This window comes from Eleutherodactylus coqui, chromosome 8 (assembly GCF_035609145.1).
Source record: "Eleutherodactylus coqui strain aEleCoq1 chromosome 8, aEleCoq1.hap1, whole genome shotgun sequence".
NCBI lineage: Eukaryota > Metazoa > Chordata > Amphibia > Anura > Eleutherodactylidae > Eleutherodactylus > Eleutherodactylus coqui.
Genome location: NC_089844.1, coordinates 46,928,416 through 46,949,425, shown reverse-complemented (window position 1 = coordinate 46,949,425; position 21,010 = coordinate 46,928,416). Strand labels below are relative to the sequence as shown.

General features: G+C 61.0%; 1 protein-coding gene across 2 annotated transcripts in view; it reads right to left on the bottom strand.

Annotated features, from left to right (window-relative positions):
• LOC136576364 (DNA ligase 1-like) overlaps positions 1–21,010 on the bottom strand; it is an 89,809-nt gene that overhangs the window by 12,455 nt on the left and 56,344 nt on the right. For both annotated transcript variants that reach the window (XM_066575582.1, XM_066575586.1), the window contains one exon: positions 11,108–11,227. In XM_066575582.1, the coding sequence (XP_066431679.1) occupies positions 11,108–11,181 (74 nt within the window). In that variant the 5' untranslated portion in view covers positions 11,182–11,227. The remainder of the gene's footprint in view (positions 1–11,107; positions 11,228–21,010) is intronic.

Here is a 21,010-nt window from a genome sequence, read left to right as displayed (position 1 = left end):
CCCACCCCCTTCCCAGTAATGGGCAGCCCCCCACCCCCTTCCCAGTAATGAGCAGCCGCCACCCCCCTTCCCAGTAATGAGCAGCCCCCACCCCCTTCCCAGTAATGGGCAGCCCCACCCCCCAGTAATAGGCAGCCCCTTCCCCTGTAATAAGTAGCCCCCCCCGGTAATAAGTAGCCGCCCCAGTAAGCAACCCCCCCAGTAATAAGCAGGCTCCCCCCAGTAATAAGCAGCCCCCGGCAGTAATAGGCAGCCCCCCCAGTAAGCAACCCCCCCAGTAATAAGCAGCTCCCCACCCCAGTAATAAGCAGCCCCGCGTAATAGACAGCCCCCCCCCCCCAGTAATAGGCACCCCCCCCAGAAAGCAACCCCCAGTAATAAGCAGGTCCCCACCTCAGTAATAAGCAGGTCCCCCCCCCCCCAGTAATGGGCAGCCCCTTCCCAATAATGAGCAGGTCCCCCTTCCAAGTAATGGGCAGGTCCCCCCTTCCCACTAATGGGCAGGTCCCCCCTTCCCAGTAATGGGCAGGTCCCCCCTTCCCAGTAATGGGCAGGTCCCCCCTTCCCAGTAATGGGCAGGTCCCCCCCTTCCCAGTAATGGGCAGCCCCCCCCCTTCCCAATAATGGGCAGCCCCCCCTTCCCAGTAATGGGCAGGTCCCCCCCCCCTTCCCAGTAATGGGCAGGTCCCCCCCCCCCTTCCCAGTAATGGGCAGGTCCCCCCCTTCCCAGTAATGGGCAGCCCCCACCCCCTTCCCAGTAATGGGCAGCCCCCACCCCCTTCCCAGTAATGGGCAGCCCCCACCCCCTTCCCAGTAATGGGCAGCCCCCACCCCCTTCCCAGTAATGGGCAGCCCCCACCCCCTTCCCAGTAATGGACAGGTCCCCCTTCCCAGTAATGAGCAGGTCACCCTTCCCAGTAATGAGCAGGTCCCCCTTCCCAGTAATGAGCAGGTCCCCCTTCCCAGTAATGAGCAGGTCCCCCTTCCCAGTAAGGAGCAGGTCCCCCTTCCCAGTAATGGGCAGGTCCCCCCCTTCCCAGTAATGGGCAGGTCCCCCCCTTCCCAGTAATGGGCAGGTCCCCCCCTTCCCAGTAATGGGCAGGTCCCCCCCTTCCCAGTAATGGGCAGGTCCCCCCCTTCCCAGTAATGGGCAGGTCCCCCCCTTCCCAGTAATGGGCAGGTCCCCCACTTCCCAGTAATGGGCAGGTCCCCCCCTTCCCAGTAAGGGGCAGGTCCCACCCTTCCCAGTAATGGGCAGGTCCCCCCCCTTCCCAGTAATGAGCAGCCCCCACCCCCTTCCCAGTAATGGGCAGCCCCCACCCCCTTCCCAGTAATGGGCAGCCCCCACCCCCTTCCCAGTAATGGGCAGCCCCCACCCCCTTCCCAGTAATGGGCAGGTCCCCCTTCCCAGTAATGGGCAGGTCCCCCTTCCCAGTAATGAGCAGGTCCCCCTTCCCAGTAATGAGCAGGTCCCCCTTCCCAGTAATGAGCAGGTCCCCCTTCCCAGTAATGAGCAGGTCCCCCCTTCCCAGTAATGGGCAGGTCCCCCTTCCCAGTAATGGGCAGGTCCCCCCCCTTCCCAGTAATGGGCAGGTCCCCCCCCTTCCCAGTAATGGGCAGGTCCCCCCCTTCCCAGTAATGGGCAGGTCCCCCCCCTTCCCAGTAATGGGCAGGTTCCCCCCCTTCCCAGTAATGGGCAGGTCCCCCCCTTCCCAGTAATGGGCAGCCCCCCCCCCCTTCCCAGTAATGGGCAGCCCCCCCCTTCCCAGTAATGGGCAGCCCCCACCCCCTTCCCAGTAATGGGCAGGTCTCCCTTCCCAGTAATGGGCAGGTCCCCCCCTTCCCAGTAATGGGCAGGTCCCCCCCTTCCCAGTAATGGGCAGGTCCCCCCCTTCCCAGTAATGGGCAGCCCCCACCCCCTTCCCAGTAATGGGCAGCCCCCACCCCCTTCCCAGTAATGGGCAGCCCCCACCCCCTTCCCAGTAATGGGCAGCCCCCACCCCCTTCCCAGTAATGGGCAGCCCCCACCCCCTTCCCAGTAATGAGCAGCCCCCACCCCCTTCCCAGTAATGAGCAGCCCCCACCCCCTTCCCAGTAATGAGCAGCCCCCACCCCCTTCCCAGTAATGAGCAGCCCCCACCCCCTTCCCAGTAATGGGCAGCCCCCACCCCCTTCCCAGTAATGGGCAGCCCCCACCCCCTTCCCAGTAATGGGCAGCCCCCACCCCCTTCCCAGTAAGGAGCAGGTCCCCCTTCCCAGTAAGGAGCAGGTCCCCCTTCCCAGTAAGGAGCAGGTCCCCCTTCCCAGTAAGGAGCAGGTCCCCCTTCCCAGTAAGGAGCAGGTCCCCCTTCCCAGTAAGGAGCAGGTCCCCCTTCCCAGTAAGGAGCAGGTCCCCCTTCCCAGTAAGGAGCAGGTCCCCCTTCCCAGTAAGGAGCAGGTCCCCCCAGTAATAGGCAGCCCCCCCCCCCAGTAATAGGCAGCCCCTTCCCTTGTAATAAGTAGCCCCCCCCCCCGGTAATAAGTAGCCGACCCAGTAAGCAACCCCCCCCCCAGTAATAAGCAGGCTCCCCCCCAGTAATAGGCAGCCCCCCCCAGTAATAGGCAGCCCCGTGTAATAGACAGCCCTCCCAGTAAGCAACCCCCCCAGTAATAAGCAGCTCCCCACCCCAGTAATAGGCAGCCCCGCGTAATAGACAGCCCCCCCCCAGTAATAGGCAGCCCCCCCAGTAAGCAACCCCCCAGTAATAAGCCGGTCCCCACCTCAGTAATAAGCAGGTTCCCCCCCCCCCAGTAATGCGCAGCCCCTTCCCAATAATGAGCAGGTCCCCCTTCCCAGTAATGGGCAGGTCCCCCCCTTCCCAGTAATGGGCAGGTCCCCCCCTTCCCAGTAATGGGCAGGTCCCCCACTTCCCAGTAATGGACAGCCCCCCCTTCCCAATAATGGGCAGCCCCCCCCTTCCCAATAATGGGCAGGTCCCCCCCTTCCCAGTAATGGGCAGCCCCCCACCCCCTTCCAGGTAATGAGCAGCCCCCACCCCCTTCCCAGTAATGGGCAGCCCCACCCCCCAGTAATAGGCAGCCCCTTCCCCTGTAATAAGTAGACCCCCCCCGGTAATAAGTAGCCGCCCCAGTAAGCAACCCCCCCAGCAATAAGCAGGCTCCCCCCCCCAGTAATAGGCAGCCCCCGGCAGTAATAGGCAGCCCCCCCCAGTAATAGGCAGCCCCGCGTAATAGACAGCCCCCCCAGTAAGCAACCCCCCAGTAATAAGCAGCTCCCCACCCCAGTAATAAGCAGCCCCACGTAATAGACAGCCCCCCCAGTAAGCAACCCCCCAGTAATAAGCAGGTCCCCACCTCAGTAATAAGCAGGTCCCCCCCCCCCAGTAATGGGCAGCCCCTTCCCAATAATGAGCAGGTCCCCCTTCCAAGTAATGGGCAGGTCCCCCCTTCCCAGTAATGGGCAGGTCCCCCCCTTCCCAGTAATGGGCAGCCCCCCCTTCCCAGTAATGGGCAGTTCCCCCCCCCTTCCCAGTAATGGGCAGCCCCCACCCCCTTCCCAGTAATGGGCAGCCCCCACCCCCTTCCCAGTAATGGGCAGCCCCCACCCCCTTCCCAGTAATGGGCAGCCCCCACCCCCTTCCCAGTAATGGGCAGCCCCCACCCCCTTCCCAGTAATGGGCAGCCCCCACCCCCTTCCCAGTAATGGGCAGCCCCCACCCCCTTCCAGTAATGGGCAGCCCCCCACCCCCCTTCCCAGTAATGGGCAGGTCCCCCACCCCCTTCCCAGTAATGAGCAGGTCCCCCACCCCCTTCCCAGTAATGAGCAGGTCCCCTTTCCCTGTAATGAGCAGGTCCCCCTTCCCAGTAATGGGCAGGTCCCCCTTCCCAGTAATGGGCGGGTCCCCCTTCCCAGTAATGGGCAGGTCCCCCTTCCCAGTAATGGGCAGGTCCCCCTTCCCAGTAATGGGCAGGTCCCCCCTTCCCAGTAATGGGCAGCCCCCCCCCTTCCCAGTAATGGGCAGGTCCCCCCCTTCCCAGTAATGGGCAGGTCCCCCCCTTCCCAGTAATGGGCAGGTCCCCCCCTTCCCAGTAATGGGCAGGTCCCCCCCTTCCCAGGTAATGGGCAGGACCCCCCCTTCCCAGTAATGGGCAGGTCCCCCCCTTCCCAGTAATGGGCAGCCCCCACCCCCTTCCCAGTAATGGGCAGCCCCCACCCCCTTCCCAGTAATGGGCAGCCCCCACCCCCTTCCCAGTAATGGGCAGCCCCCACCCCCTTCCCAGTAATGGGCAGCCCCCACCCCCTTCCCAGTAATGGGCAGCCCCCACCCCCTTCCCAGTAATGAGCAGGTCCCCCACCCCCTTCCCAGTAATGAGCAGGTCCCCCTTCCCTGTAAGGAGCAGGTCCCCCTTCCCAGTAATGGGCAGGTCCCCCTTCCCAGTAATGGGCAGGTCCCCCTTACCAGTATTGGGCAGGTCCCCCTTACCAGTATTGGGCAGGTCCCCCCTTCCCAGTGATGGGCAGCCCCCCCCCCCTTCCCAGTAATGGGCAGCCCCCCCCCTTCCCAGTAATGGGCAGCCCCCCCCCCTTCCCAGTAATGGGCAGCCCCCCCCCCCTTCCCAGTAATGGGCAGCCCCCCCCCCCTTCCCAGTAATGGGCAGCCCCCACCCCCCAGTAATAGGCAGCCCCCCCATAATATGCAGCACCCCTCCCTCCCGTAATAAACAGCTCCCCACCCCAGTAATAAGCAGCCCCGCGTAATAGACAGCCCCCCCCAGTAATAGGCAGCCCCCCCAGTAAGCAACCCCCCAGTAATAAGCAGGTCCCCACCTCAGTAATAAGCAGGTCCCCCCCCCAGTAATGGGCAGCCCCATCCCAATAATGAGCAGGTCCCCCTTCCCAGTAATGGGCAGGTCCCCCACTTCCCAGTAATGGACAGCCCCCCCCCCTTCCCAGTAATGGACAGCCCCCCCCCCTTCCCAGTAATGGGCAGCCCCCCGCCCCCTTCCCAGTAATGGGCAGCCCCCCGCCCCCTTCCCAGTAATGGGCAGCCCCCCGCCCCCTTCCCAGTAATGGGCAGCCCCCCGCCCCCTTCCCAGTAATGGGCAGCCCCCCGCCCCCTTCCCAGTAATGGGCAGCCCCACTCCCTTCCCAGTAATGGGCAGCCCCACTCCCTTCCCAGTAATGGGCAGCCCCACTCCCTTCCCAGTAATGGGCAGCCCCACTCCCTTCCCAGTAATGGGCAGCCCCACTCCCTTCCCAGTAATGGGCAGCCCCACTCCCTTCCCAGTAATGGGCAGCCCCACTCCCTTCCCAGTAATGGGCAGCCCCACTCCCTTCCCAGTAATGGGCAGCCCCACTCCCTTCCCAGTGTTGGGCAGCCCCACTCCCTTCCCAGTGTTGGGCAGCCCCACTCCCTTCCCAGTGTTGGGCAGCCCCACTCCCTTCCCAGTGTTGGGCAGCCCCACTCCCTTCCCAGTGTTGGGCAGCCCCACTCCCTTCCCAGTGTTGGGCAGCCCCTCCCCCCTTCCCAGTAATGGGTAGCCCCTCCCCCCTTCCCAGAAATGGGTAGCCCCTCCCCCCTTCCCAGAAATGGGCAGCCCCTCCCCCCTTCCCAGAAATGGGCAGCCCCCCCCCCTTCCCAGAAATGGGCAGCTCCCCCCCTTCCCAGTAATGGGCAGCCCCCCCCTTCCCAGTAATGGGCAGCCCCCCCCTTCCCAGTAATGGGCAGCCCCCACCCCCCAGTAATAGGCAGCCCTCCCATAATATGCAGCACCCCTCCCTCCCGTAATAGGCAGCCCCCCAGTAATAAGCAGCTCCCCACCCCAGTAATAAGCAGCCCCGCGTAATAGACAGCCCCCCCCCCCCAGTAATAGGCAGCTCCCCCAGTAAGCAACCCCCCAGTAATAAGCAGGTCCCCACCTCAGTAATAAGCAGGTCCCCCCCCCCCCCCCAGTAATGGGCAGCCCCTTCCCAATAATGAGCAGGTCCCCCTTCCCAGTAATGGGCAGCCCCCACTCCCTTCCCAGTAATGGGCAGGTCCCCCCTTCCCAGTAATGGGCAGGTCCCCCCCTTCCCAGTAATGGGCAGGTCCCCCCCTTCCCAGTAATGGGCAGGTCCCCCCCTTCCCAGTAATGGGCAGGTCCCCCCCTTCCCAGTAATGGACAGCCCCCCCCTTCCCAATAATGGGCAGCCCCCCCTTCCCAATAATGGGCAGCCCCCCCCTTCCCAATAATGGGCAGCCCCCCCCCTTCCCAGTAATGGGCAGCCCCCCCCCCTTCCCAGTAATGGGCAGCCCCCCCCCCTTCCCAGTAATGGGCAGCCCCCCCTCTTCCCAGTAATGGGCAGCTCCCCCTCTTCCCAGTAATGGGCAGCCCCCCCCTTCCCAGTAATGGGCAGCCCCCCCCTTCCCAGTAATGGGCAGGCCCGCCCCTTCCCAGTAATGGGCAGGTCCCCCCCTTCCCAGTAATGGGCAGGTCCCCCCCTTCTAAGTTATGGGCAGGTCCCCCCCCTTCCCAGTAATGGGCAGGTCCCCCCCCTTCCCAGTAATGGGCAGGTCCCCCCCCCCTTCCCAGTAATGGGCAGGTCCCCCCCTTCCCAGTAATGGGCAGGTCCCCCCCTTCCCAGTAATGGGCAGGTCCCCCCCTTCCCAGTAATGGGCAGCCCCACCCCCCAGTAATAGGCAGCCCCACCCCCCAGTAATAAGTAGCCCCCCCCCCCCCCCGGTAATAAGTAGCCCCCCCAGTAAGCAACCCCCCCAGTAATAAGCAGCTCCCCACCCCAGTAATAAGCAGCCCCGCGTAATAGACAGCCCCCCCCCCAGTAATAGGCACCCCCCCCAGAAAGCAACCCCCAGTAATAAGCAGGTCGCCACCTCAGTAATAAGCAGGTCCCCCCCCCCCCCCCCAGTAATGGGCAGCCCCTTCCCAATAATGGGCAGGTCCCCCCTTCCCAGTAATGGGCAGGTCCCCCCTTCCCAGTAATGGGCAGGTCCCCCCTTCCCAGTAATGGGCAGGTCCCCCCTTCCCAGTAATGGGCAGGTCCCCCCCTTCTCAATAATGGGCAGCCCCCCCCCCCTTCCCAATAATGGGCAGCCCCCCCCTTCCCAATAATGGGCAGCCCCCCCCCTTCCCAATAATGGACAGCCCCCCCCTTCCCAATAATGGGCAGCCCCCCCCCTTCCCAATAATGGGCAGCCCCCCCCCCCTTCCCAATAATGGGCAGCCCCCCCCCCTTCCCAATAATGGGCAGCCCCCCCCCTTCCCAATAATGGGCAGTCCCCCTTCTCAGTAATGGGCAGTCCCCCCTTCCCAGTAATGGGCAGGTCCCCCCCTTCCCAGTAATGGGCAGGTCCCCCCCTCCCAGTAATGGGCAGCCCCCACCTCCCAGTAATGGGCAGCCCCCACCCCCTTCCTAGTAATGAGCAGCCCCCACCCCCTTCCCAGTAATGAGCAGCCCCCACCCCCTTCCCAGTAATGGGCAGCCCCCACCCCCTTCCCAGTAATGGGCAGCCCCCACCCCCTTCCCAGTAATGGGCAGCCCCCACCCCCTTCCCAGTAATGGGCAGCCCCCACCCCCTTCCCAGTAATGGGCAGCCCCCACCCCCTTCCCAGTAATGGGCAGCCCCCACCCCCTTCCCAGTAAGGAGCAGGTCCCCCTTCCCAGTAAGGAGCAGGTCCCCCTTCCCAGTAAGGAGCAGGTCCCCCTTCCCAGTAAGGAGCAGGTCCCCCTTCCCAGTAAGGAGCAGGTCCCCCCAGTAATAGGCAGCCCCCCCCCCCCCAGTAATAGGCAGCCCCTTCCCTTGTAATAAGTAGCCCCCCCCCCCCCGGTAATAAGTAGCCGACCCAGTAAGCAACCCCCCCCCCAGTAATAAGCAGGCTCCCCCCCAGTAATAGGCAGCCACCCCCCAGTAATAGGCAGCCCCGCGTAATAGACAGCCCTCCCAGTAAGCAACCCCCCCAGTAATAAGCAGCTCCCCACCCCAGTAATAAGCAGCCCCGCGTAATAGACAGCCCCCCCCAGTAATAGGCAGCCCCCCCAGTAAGCAACCCCCCAGTAATAAACCGGTCCCCACCTCAGTAATAAGCAGGTCCCCCCCCCCCCCAGTAATGCGCAGCCCCTTCCCAATAATGAGCAGGTCCCCCTTCCAAGTAATGGGCAGGTCCCCCCCTTCTCAGTAATGGGCAGGTCCCCCCCTTCCCAGTAATGGGCAGGTCCCCCCCTTCCCAGTAATGGGCAGGTCCCCCCCTTCCCAGTAATGGGCAGCCCCCCCCCCTTCCCAATAATGGGCAGGTCCCCCCTTCCCAATAATGGGCAGCCCCCCCTTCCCAATAATGGGCAGCCCCCCCTTCCCAATAATGGGCAGGCCCCCCCCCCCCTTCCCAGTAATGGGCAGGTCCCCCCCCCTTCCCAGTAATGGGCAGGTCCCCCCCCCTTCCCAGTAATGGGCAGGTCCCCCCCCTTCCCAGTAATGGGCAGGTCCCCCCCCTTCCCAGTAATGGGCAGGCCCCCCCCCTTCCCAGTAATGGGCAGGTCCCCCCCCCTTCCCAGTAATGGGCAGGTCCCCCCCCCTTCCCAGTAATGGGCAGGTCCCCCCCCCTTCCCAGTAATGGGCAGGTCCCCCCCCCCTTCCCAGTAATGGGCAGGTCCCCGCCCCTTCCCAGTAATGGGCAGGTCCCCCCCCCTTCCCAGTAATGGGCAGGTCCCCCCCCCTTCCCAGTAATGGGCAGGTCCCCCCCCCTTCCCAGTAATGGGCAGGTCCCCCCCCCTTCCCAGTAATGGGCAGGTCCCCGCCCCTTCCCAGTAATGGGCAGGTCCCCCCCCCCCTTCCCAGTAATGGGCAGGTCCCCCCCCCCTTTCCAGTAATGGGCAGGTCCCCCCCCCCTTTCCAGTAATGGGCAGGTCCCCCTTCCCAGTAATGGGCAGGTCCCCCCCTTCCCAGTAATGGGCAGGTCCCCCCTTCCCAGTAATGGGCAGGTCCCCCCCCCAGAAATGGGCAGCCCCCCCCCTTCCCAGTAATGGGCAGCCCCCCCCCCCCCTTCCCAGTAATGGGCAGCCCCCACCCCCTTCCCAGTAATGGGCAGCCCCCACCCCCTTCCCAGTAATGGGCAGCCCCCACCCCCTTCCCAGTAATGGGCAGGTCTCCCTTCCCAGTAATGGGCAGGTCTCCCTTCCCAGTAATGGGCAGGTCTCCCTTCCCAGTAATGGGCAGGTCTCCCTTCCCAGTAATGGGCAGGTCTCCCTTCCCAGTAATGGGCAGGTCTCCCTTCCCAGTAATGGGCAGGTCTCCCTTCCCAGTAATGGGCAGGTCTCCCTTCCCAGTAATGGGCAGGTCTCCCTTCCCAGTAATGGGCAGGTCTCCCTTCCCAGTAATGGGCAGGTCTCCCTTCCCAGTAATGGGCAGGTCTCCCTTCCCAGTAATGGGCAGGTCTCCCTTCCCAGTAATGGGCAGGTCTCCCTTCCCAGTAATGGGCAGGTCTCCCTTCCCAGTAATGGGCAGGTCTCCCTTCCCAGTAATGGGCAGGTCTCCCTTCCCAGTAATGGGCAGGTCCCCCTTCCCAGTAATGGGCAGGTCCCACTTCCCAGTAATGGGCAGGTCCCACTTCCCAGTAATGGGCAGGTCCCACTTCCCAGTAATGGGCAGGTCCCACTTCCCAGTAATGGGCAGGTCCCACTTCCCAGTAATGGGCAGGTCCCACTTCCCAGTAATGGGCAGGTCCCACTTCCCAGTAATGAGCAGGTCCCCCTTCCCAGTAATGAGCAGGTCCCCCTTCCCAGTAATGGGCAGGTCCCCCCTTCCCAGTAATAGGCAGGTCCCCCCTTCCCAGTAATGGGTAGGTCCCCCCTTCCCAGTAATGGGCAGGTCCCCCCTTCCCAGTAATGGGCAGGTCCCCCCTTCCCAGTAATGGGCAGGTCCCCCCTTCCCAGTAATGGGCAGGTCCCCCCCTTCCCAGTAATGGGCAGGTCCCCCCCTTCCCAGTAATGGGCAGGTCCCCCCCTTCCCAGTAATGGGCAGGTCCCCCCCTTCCCAGTAATGGGCAGGTCCCCCCCTTCCCAATATTGGGCAGCCCCCACCCCCTTCCCAATAATGGGCAGCCCCCACCCCCTTCCCAATAATGGGCAGCCCCCACCCCCTTCCCAGTAATGGGCAGCCCCCACCCCCTTCCCAGTAATGGGCAGCCCCCACCCCCCAGTAATAGGCAGCCCCCCCATAATATGCAGCACCCCTCCCTCCCGTAATAGGCAGCCCCCCAGTAGTAAGCAGCCCCCGCAGTAATAGCCCCCCCCCCCCCCCCCCGCAATTCTAAGCAGCCCCCCAACCCATATACTTACTACAGCGTCGCTCTCTGTCTGCTTGCTCTGACGTCAGTGTGCAGCCCGGAACGCTTCCTCCCCGAGTCCTCTCCTGCGGAACTAATGAGCAGGGGACTCGGGGAGGAGAATCCTGGCTGCACACTGACGTCAGCCGCAGTCTAAGGATGTGCTCACATGTGCAGCTGTTCAAACCAGAAGTCAACCAAAATGAAGGAAAAAAAGGGTAGAAACTGAACCCGTCCTTTAGTCTACCCTTTATGAGCCTCACCAAGTTTTGGTTTCAAAATCCACATCCAAACCTCCAGGTGTGAATGAAGACATCCTGAGACACTGCATGCTGCTCTGACTGGTCAGCACTGCCCACGTGAGCAACACTGGCCAATCACAGCAGGTGTGGTGTTTTAGACTACCGATGTGTACTAATTCACAGTGTGCAGCAGACAGTCAGAGAACGGGTGCGGCCATCTTTGTTTGTCTAGGACTGGAGGGTCACTTTAAGGAGGGTTACATCTAGCTTTAGTTTCCCCACTGAGGCTAGTTTCACACAGCTGAGCGATATTTCAGGCAAGGAAGCTCGTCCCGATATCACGCTTGTGCGATGTCCCCGCGGATGCTAGGCGTTTCAATACTAGTGACCGGTCGTCCCAATACTAGTGATCCTCCGTGCCGCGAGCGGCAGAACGAGGACTGATCGGCAGCTATACTTTCAGTCGCTCATTACAGCCAGCAGGGGATCCGTCTTCTGTGTAGAAGCGCCTATAGTGCAGTGAGAGCGCAGCGTCTCGTATGTCTTACCTCTGGATCATTTGTTTCAAGAGGTTCCAGGACGATCTGGTAATGCGATGCCCACAGATCAGCATGTCCGCCATTCATCACCGGGGAGGCGGACATCATCCTGCCTCAGATACTTCACCCCTGAAACAAAAACACAGTTTTAATTCTGCACCATTTCAAGATCTTTGCTTGCCGTTAATGAATTGAACCATACTTGTTTACTCCCAGAGTTGTATCCGGTCCGGGTAATCCTCTGCAAAGCCGGACCAAACAACCAGGTACCGTTCTCTGAGGGTACAAGGCAAAGCGCTCTTTAACCCCTTAACGCTGCAGGTTGTACATTTATGTCCTGCAGCTGCAGGGTATATATGAAGAGAGATCGCAGGGCCACCTCTCGTCATACACCGCAGGCGCCGGCTGTTTATTACAGCTGACACCTGCGGGCAATAGCTGCAATCAGCCGCGTGGCTGATCGGCGCTATTAACCCTTTCAATGCCACTGTCAATTTTGATACGGCCCCTTCCCTTGCGATGAGATCGCAGGGAGCCATGCAGGTGTCATGCCAGCCAGGGCCCTTCTGAAAGGCCCCAGGGCTGTCTTCGCAATATGCCTATCAAGGCGTCCCTGTGGGGTGGCTTGATAGACTGCCTGCCCAATCGCAGTATGGCATTACATGATACTGCAGGAGCAATCAAAGCATTGCTAGTTGTGGTCCTCTATGGGGGCTAAAAAAAGGAAAAATAAGATTAATAAAGTTTTAGTATAAAAAAAAAAGAAACAACTGTAAAAAACAACCCTTTTGCCATATTTACAATAAAAGAATCTAAGTAATAAAATAAAAATACATATTTGGTATCGCTGTGTCCGTAAAAGTCCGATCTATCAAAGTAATGCATTATTTACCTCACACAGTGAACGTCGCCTGTAAAAAAAAAAATAACTCCAGGAATGCGCTTTTTGGGTCTCCAAGTAAAAAAATGCAATGAAAAGCGATCAAAAACTTGTATATATTCCAAGATGGTACCAATGAAAACTACAGGATGTACCGTACAAAATGAGCCCTCGGACAACTACGTTGATGGAAAATTTTAAGAAGTTCTTACATGCAGAAGATGGCGGCAGAAAATAATTTAAAATAATTAAATGACTGAATAAAAATAAAGTAGTACAGGAAAAAAACAATATAAGCTTGGTATCGTAGTAATCGTACTGAACCATAGAATAAACTCATGGCATTGTTGTTGCATTTTGTGCGCCTTAGAAACAGGATGCACGGGAAGATGTCGAAAGAACTTTTTTTAAATTTTACTCCACTTTGAATTTTTTTAAGTTTTTTTAGTACGTTATATGGTACATTAAATAGAACTGAAAAATACAACTCATCCCACAAAAAACAATTGATTTTTTAAACAGGTGGAGGAAAAAACGAAAATGGAAAAAAGGCAATGTCCTTAAGGGGTTAAGGGGCACCTTGGGACCAACCTTTATACCTGCTGAGCCTCACCAGCAATCAAACAAATTGAAAAAAGTACCATAAACTAAATCCTCCTGGTTACCTGCAGAACTAATTCACTGACCCCTCCCTGCAGTATCCTCACGGCAATAAGACTCAGGATTGAGTCATGAGGCGGCTCTCCCCGACAGCCCCCGTCCGCCCGGACAGAGGCGGCCACCCACCTGACAACCCACGTCCCCCAGGACAGAGGCCGACCCATCTCCTTGACAACCCCTGTCCCCCAGGACAGAGGCAGCCTTCCCCTGACAACACCCATCCGCCGAGACACAGGCGGCCTCTCCCAGAAAACACCCGTCGCCAGGATAGAGGCGACCTCTCCCTGAGAACTCCCGTCCGCCGGAACAGAGGCGACCTCCCCTTTACAACCCCCGTCCGCTGGGACAAAGGCGACCTCCCCCTGACCAACACCCGTCGCACGGGACAGAGGCGACCTCCCCCTGACAAACACCCGTCCCACGGGACAGAGGCGACCGCCCCCTGACAAATACCCGTCCCACGGGACGGAGGCGACCTCCCCCTCACAACACCCATCCGCCGGGACAGAGGCGCATGCCCACTGACAACCACTGTCTCCCGGGACACAGTCGGCCTTCTCCCTGACAGAGGAGACCTACCCCCAGACAACCCCATCCGTCAGAACATAGACAGCCTCCTCCCGACAACCCACCTGCCCCGGGACAGAGTTGGCTTTCCCCTGACAACCCACCTCCCCTGGGACAGAGTTGGCTTCCCCCTGACAACCCACCTCCCCTGGGACAGAGTCGGCTTCCACCTGACAAACCACCTCCCTCTAGATGTAGGCGGCCTACACCCGACAACGCCCGTCTCACAGGATAGAGGCGGCCACCCCCTCAACAACCCACTTCCGTCAGGACAGAGGCCGACCTCTCCCCGACAACCCCTGTTCCTCAGGACAGAGGCAGTCTCCCACTGACAACCCCCGTCCGCCGGGACACAGGCAGCCTCTCTCAGACAACACCCACCGCTGGGACAGAGGCGACCTCTCCCTGACAACACCCGTCCGCTGGGACAGAGGCAACCCCTCCCTGACAAACACCCATCCCACGGGACAGAGGCGACCTCCCCCTGACAACACCCATCCGCCGGGACAGAGGCGACCTCCCCCTGACAACACCCATCCGCCGGGACAGAGGCGACCTCCCCCTGACAACACCCATCCGCCGGGACAGAGGCGCATGCCCACTGACAACCACCATCTCCCGGGACACACTCGGCCTTCTCCCTGACAGAGGCGATCTAACCCTGACAACCGCCGCTCGCAAGAACACAGGCAGCCTACCCCCAGACAACCCCCCTCCCCTGGGACAAAGTCGCCTTCCCCCTGACAAACCACCTCCCCCGAGATGTAGGCGGCCTTCCCCTGACAATCCCCTGTCCGCCGGGACAGAGGCGGCCTACCCCTGACAAGCCCCGTCCGCCGGACCAGAGTCGGCCTCTCACTGACAATCCTTGTCCGCTGGGACAGAACCGGCTTTTCACTGACAACCTCCATCTGCCGGGACAGATGCAGCCTCCCCCTGACAATCCCCATCCGCTGGAACAGAGGTGGCCTCCACCCGACAACCCCCGTCCATTGGGACAGAGGCGAACCTCCCCATGACAACCCCTGTCCGCCGGGACAGAGACAGTCTCCCCACGACAACCCCGTCTGCCAGAACAGAGGCGACATCCGCCTGACAACCCCTGTCCCTCCGGGACACAGGGGCCCCACTGATAAACCCTGTCCAGGGGGACACAGTCGGCCTCTCCCCGACAACCCCCCGACCACCGTGACAGAGGCGACCTCCCCTTGATAATGCCCAGACAATGTCCGTCCGCCAGGACGCAGGCGGCCTCCCCCTGACAACCCCCATCCTCAGGGACAGAGGCGCAGGACACAGGCAGCCATTCCCTGGCAACCCCTCCATCCGCCGTGACAGAGGCGACCTCCCCCTGACAACTCCCGCTCGCCAGTACACAGGCAGCCTCCCCCCGACAATCCAGGTCCGCCGGGACAGAGCATGACCTCCCTCTGACAACCACTGTTAGCCGGGACAGAGGCACTAGCCCCATTGTCAGTCACCGTCCGCCGATACACAGGCGGCCTTGTCCCTGACAACCCCCGTTCTCTGGGACAGAGGCGACCTCCCCCTGACCAACAACCGTTCCACGGGACAGAGGCAACCTCCCCCTGACAAACACCCGTCCCACGGGACAGAGGCCACCTCCCCCTGACAACACCCATCCACCGGGACAGAGGCGCATGTTCACTGACAACCACTGTCTCCCGGGACACAGTCGGCCTTCTCCCTGACAGAGGCGACCGAACCCTGAGAACTGCCGCTCGCGGGAACACAGGCAGCCAACCCCCAGACAAGCCCCTCCGAGGGGACAGAGGTGGCCTTTCCCTGACAACCCCATCCGTCAGAACACACACAGCCTCCTCCCGACAACCCACCTGCCCCGGGACAGAGTCGGCTTCCCCCTGACAACCTACCTCCCCTGGGACAGAGTTGGCTTCCCCCTGACAACCCACCTCCCCTGGGACAGAGTTGGCTTCCCCCTGACAACCCACCTCCCCTGGGACAGAGTTGGCTTCCCCCTGACAACCCACCTCCCCCGGGACAGAGTCGGCTTCCACCTGACAACCCACCTCCCCCGGGACAGAGTCGGCCTCCACCTGACAACCCACCTCTCTCTAGATGTAGGCGGCCTACCCCCGACAACCCCCGTCTGATAGGAGAGAGGCGGGGTGTTTCCTCGACAGCCCCCGCCCGCCCGGACAGGGGCGGCCACCCCCCCAACAACCCACTTCCGTCAGGACAGAGGCCAACCTCTGCCCGACAACCCGTTCCCCAGGACAGAGGCAGTCTCCCACTGACAACCCCCGTCCGCCGGGACACCGGCGGCCTCCCTTTGACACCCCCCATCCGCCGAGACACAGGCGGCCTCTTTCAGACAACACCCGCCGCCAGGACAGAGGCAACCTCCCCCTGACAAACACCCGTCCCACGGGACAGAGGCGACCTGCCCCTGACAACACCCATGCGCCGGGACAGAGGCGCATGCCCACTGACAAACCACCTCCCCCGAGATGTAGGGGGCCTTCCCCTGACAATTACCTGTCTGCCGGGACAGAGGCGGCCTACCCCTGACAAGTCCCGTCCGCCGGGCCAGAGTCGGCCTCTCACTGACAATCCTTGTCCACTGGGACAGAACCGGCTTTTCACTGACAACCTCCATCTGCCGGGACAGATGCAGCCTCCCCCTGACAATCCCCGTCCGCTGGGACAGAGGTGGCCTCCACCCGACAACCCCCGTCCATTGGGACAGAGGCGAACCTCCCCATGACAACCCCTGTCCGCCGGGACAGAGACAGTCTCCCCACGACAACCCCGTCTGCCAGGACAGAGGCGACATCCACCTGACAACCCCTGTCCCACCGGGACACAGTCGGCCTCTCCCTGACAACCCCCCGACCACCGTGACAGAGGCGACCTCCCCTTGATAATGCCCAGACAATGTCCGTCCGCTGGGACGCAAGCGGCCTCCCCCTGACAACTCCCATCCCCAGAGATAGAGATGCCCCTTCCACCCCCCACAACCCACCTCCCGCAGGACATAGGCGGCCATTCCCTGGCAACCCCTCCGTCTGCCGTGACAGAGGCGACCTCCCCCTGACAACTCCAGCTCGCCAGTACACAGGCAGCCTCCCCCCGACAATCCAGGTCTGCCGGGATAGAGCATGACCTCCCTCTGACAACCACTGTTCGCCGGGACAGAGGCACTAGCCCCTTTGACAGTCACCGTCCGCCGAGACACAGGCGGCCTGTCCCTGGCATCCCCCATCCTACAGGACAGAGGCGGCCTCCCCCTGACAAACACTGTCCACCCGGACAGAGGCAGTCTCCCCCCGACAACCCCCGTCCAACAGGACAGATGCCGACCTCCCTTTGACAACCATTGTCCGCCGGGACACAGGTGGCCTCCCCCTGACCATCCCGTCCCCCAAAAAACAGGCGGCCTCCCTCAGACAACCCCTGTCCTGCAGGACACAGGTGGCCTCCCCCTGACAACCCCTGTCCTGCAGGACACAGGTGGCCTCCCCCTGACAACACCCATCCCCTGGGACAGAGGCACATGTCCCCTGACAATCCCCATCCGTGGAGACACAGGCAGCCTCTCCCTGACAACAATCCACCTCCCGCATCACACAGATGGCCTCCCCCTGACAAGCCCCGTCCTACAGGATACAGGCATCCCCCCCCTTTACGACAACCCCTGTCCACTGGGACACAGGCGGCCTCCCCCTGACAACCCCTGTCCGACGGAACAGAGGTGGCCTTCCCCTGACAACCCCACTCCCCCGGGACAGAGGTGGCCTCCCCCTGACCACCCACCTTGCCAAGGACATAATCAGTTTCCCCCTGACAGCCCACCTCCCACAGGAAATAGGCCTTCTCCCTGACAACCCTCCTCCCCCGAGACAGAGTCGGCTCTCCCCTCACAGCCCACCTCTCCGGGATGTAAGTGGCTTTCCCCTGACAACCCCACTCCCCCGGGACACAGGCGGCCTCCTCCCTGACAGCCCTGTCCACCGGGACACAGGTGGCCTCTCCCTGACAACCACCATCCGCCAGGACACAGACGGCCTCTCCCTGACAAGCACCATCCGCCAGGACTAAGGCGGCCTCTCCCTGACAACCACTATCCGCCGGGACACAGACGGCCTCTCCCTGACAACCACTATCTGCTGGGACACAGGCGGCCTCTCCCTGACAACCCCATCCGCGGGGACACAGGCGGCCTCTCCCTGACAACCACCATCCGCGGGGACACAGGCGGCCTCTCCCTGACAACCACCATCCGCCAGGACTAAGGCGGCCTCTCCCTGACAACCACTATCCGCCGGGACACAGGCGGCCTCTCCCTGGCAACCACCATCCGCCGGGACACAGACGGCCTCTCCCTGACAACCACTATCTGCCGGGACACAGGCGGCCTCTCCATGACAATCCCATCCGCGGGGACACAGACGGCCTCTCCCTGACAACCACCATCCGCCAGGACTAAGGCGGCCTCTCCCTGACAACCACTATCCGCCGGGACACAGGCGGCCTCTCCCTGACAACCACTATCCGCCGGGACACAGGCAGCCTCTCCCTGACAACCACTATCCGCCGGGACACAGGCGGCCTCTCCCTGACAACCACCATCCGCGGGGACACAGGCGGCCTCTCCCTGACAACCACCATCCGCGGGGACACAGGCGGCCTCTCCCTGACAACCACCATCCGCGGGGACACAGGCGGCCTCTCCCTGACAACCACCATCCGCGGGGACACAGGCGGCCTCTCCCTGACAACCACCATCCGTCGGGACGCAGGCGGCCTTTCCCTGACAACCACCATCCGCCGGGACGCAGGCGGCCTCTCCCTGTCAACCACCATCCGCCGGGACGCAGGCGGCCTCTCCCTGACAACCACCATCCGCCGGGACGCAGGCGGCCACTCCCTGACAACCCCATCTGTAGGAAGATAACACATTCAAGAGCCCAAAGCAAATTGTAGGAAGGGGCCCGTACCGAGAGCCCGTGTGACTCTATTCTGCTGGGAGTACACCGTGCAGCTGCCGCACCCAGCCAAACCACGGCCACAGCAAATCCACTACATGTGAATATATCCTTAGGATGGGAATATACAGTGCAGCTGCCGCACCCAGCCAAACCACGGCCACAGCAAATCCAATATATGTGAATATATCCTTAGGATGGGAATACACAGTGCAGCTGCCGCACCCAGCCAAACCACGGCCACAACAAATCCAATATATGTGAATATATCCTTAGGATGGGAGTACACAGTGCAGCTGCCGCACCCAGCCAAACCACGGCCACAGCAAATCCACTACATGTGAATATATCCTTAGGGTGGGAGTACACAGTGCAGCTGCCACACCCAGCCAAACCAGGGCCACAGCAAATCACTGGTAAAATTGTGCAGCCACACGGGTTATGGCGCCCCTCCCTCAGTATTTGCTGGGGACACACTATGTAAGAACATGTGAGAAATAATAAAACAAGGGGAACGGGGGCATTTTTATAGATACAAATATCAGGATGCAATTACACATGAAATACGATAGGCAGAGAATAAAGTATTAGAAGGTAATGGGGATAAAAAAACAAACGAAAAACGTAAATCAACATATATTAAAGGAGATGTCCCGCGCCGAAACGGGTTTTTTTTTTTTTAAACCCCCCCCCCGTTCGGCGCGAGACAACCCCGATGCAGGGGTTAAAAAAACCACCCGCACAGCGCTTACCTGAATCCCGGCGGTCCGGTGACTTCAATACTTACCGCTGAAGATGGCCGCCGGGATCTTCTACCTTCGTGGACCGCAGCTCTTCTGTGCGGTCCACTGCCGATTCCAGCCTCCTGATTGGCTGGAATCGGCACGTGACGGGGCGGAGCTACACGGAGCCGCTCTCTGGCACGAGCGGCTCCATAGAAGAAAGCTGAAGACCCGGACTGCGCAAGCGCGGCTAATTTGGCCATCGGAGGCCAAAAATTAGTCGGCTCCATGGAGACGAGGACGCCAGCAACGGAGCAGGTAAGTATAAAACTTTTTATAACTTCTGTATGGCTCATAATTAATGCACAATGTACATTACAAAGTGCATTATTATGGCCATACAGAAGTGTATAGACCCACTTGCTGCCTCGGGACATCTCCTTTAAAGGAGATGTCTCGAGGAAGCAGTTAATTTTTTTTTTTGCCCAGTCCCCCCCATTAAACACACATTACTAAGCCCCCCTGTAAATGACATTTCTAGCTGGTTCGTACTTACCGTTCCAGCGTTTCAGCAAGTTATAAAAGTTTCCTCAAGATGGCCGCCGGCTCTTTCCCAGTCGCTCGCTGCAGCCCGACGTGCGCGCTCCCGAGACGCCGCCAGCTGTGTCTCCATGGCAACCGGACGCATCGCAGCCGCCGACCAGACGCCCCGCAGCCGCCGACCAGACAGCAGGTAACCGGCGCTAGCCCCCGGCTCCCCAGCGCTAGCTCCCCCCGGCGCAGCGACAGCCCCCCCCATCGCAGCGACAGCCCCCCCGGCCTAGCGCTAGCTCCCCCGGCGCAGCGACAGCCCCCCCGGCCTAGCGCTAGCTCCCCCGGCCTAGCGACAGCCCCCCCCGGCCTAGCGACAGCTCCCCCGGCGCAGCGACAGCCCCCCCGGCCTAGCGCTAGCTCCCCTGGCCTAGCGACAGCCCCCCCGGCCTAGCGCTAGCTCCCCCGGCCTAGCGACAGCCCCCCCGGCCTAGCGCTAGCTCCCCCGGCGCAGCGACAGCCCCCCCGGCCTAGCGACAGCCCCCCCGGCCTAGCGACAGCCCCCCCGGCCTAGCGACAGCCCCCCCGGCCTAGCGACAGCCCCCCCGGCCTAGCGCTAGCTCCCCCGGCCTAGCGACAGCCCCCCCCGGCCTAGCGACAGCCCCCCCCATCGCAGCGACAGCCCCCCCGGCCTAGCGCTAGCTCCCCCGGCGCAGCGGCAGCCCCCCCCCGACCCATCACTTACCTGGGAGGCTTCTCGGGGCTGCTGGGCTGGGCTGGTCTTCTCCGCTGGGCAGCTCCAGTTTCTGCACCTTCCTCTAACAGAGGATGGTGCAGAATGGCCGCTTCAGCGCGCTCCCGAGCAGTGACAGCTCGTCTGCGCATGCGCAGAAGAGCTGTAGCGGGGAGCACACTGAAGCGGCTCGTGCTGAATGGAGAAGACCGGACTGCGCAAGCGCGTCTAAAAAAGCAAGCTGCCAGCGAATTTAGACGGAACCATGGAGACGAGGACGCTAGCAACGGAGCAGGTAAGTGGAATAACTTCTGTATGGCTCATATTTAATGCACAATGTACATTACAAAGTGCATTAATATGGCCATACGGAAGTGTATAACCCCACTTGGTTTCGCGAGACCACCCCTTTAAGTTTTCAAGGGAAGAGGGAGCTGCCCCTCCCTGTACAGCCGGATGTAAAGTCTGACATTGATAGTTCTCCTCTATAAAACAGAGCTGGTTTTGCTAAAATGGCGCAATTGGTAAATTACTTTATTCACTATATAATTACAATTATAGTCATATATTAAACGCACACATTAAAATATTGCTGATAATGGTAGAATCAGTATAAAATCTGCCCAGAAGGGCTGCAGCCGACCTCCAGGGATTAGAGATAATACAAAGACCCGATAAAGTCCATCATCAGGCTAAAAATCACGCTTCTTGAGAAGTCGAGGGAGATGATGACAACTTACCATCTAGAAGCGCGGGCAGTGTTTGGACATGTGACCTGGTAACAGAGAAGAGGGGCACTGAGGCTCCCCACAGCTCTAGTCCGGAATATAAAATGGGTAGCGCTGGGAG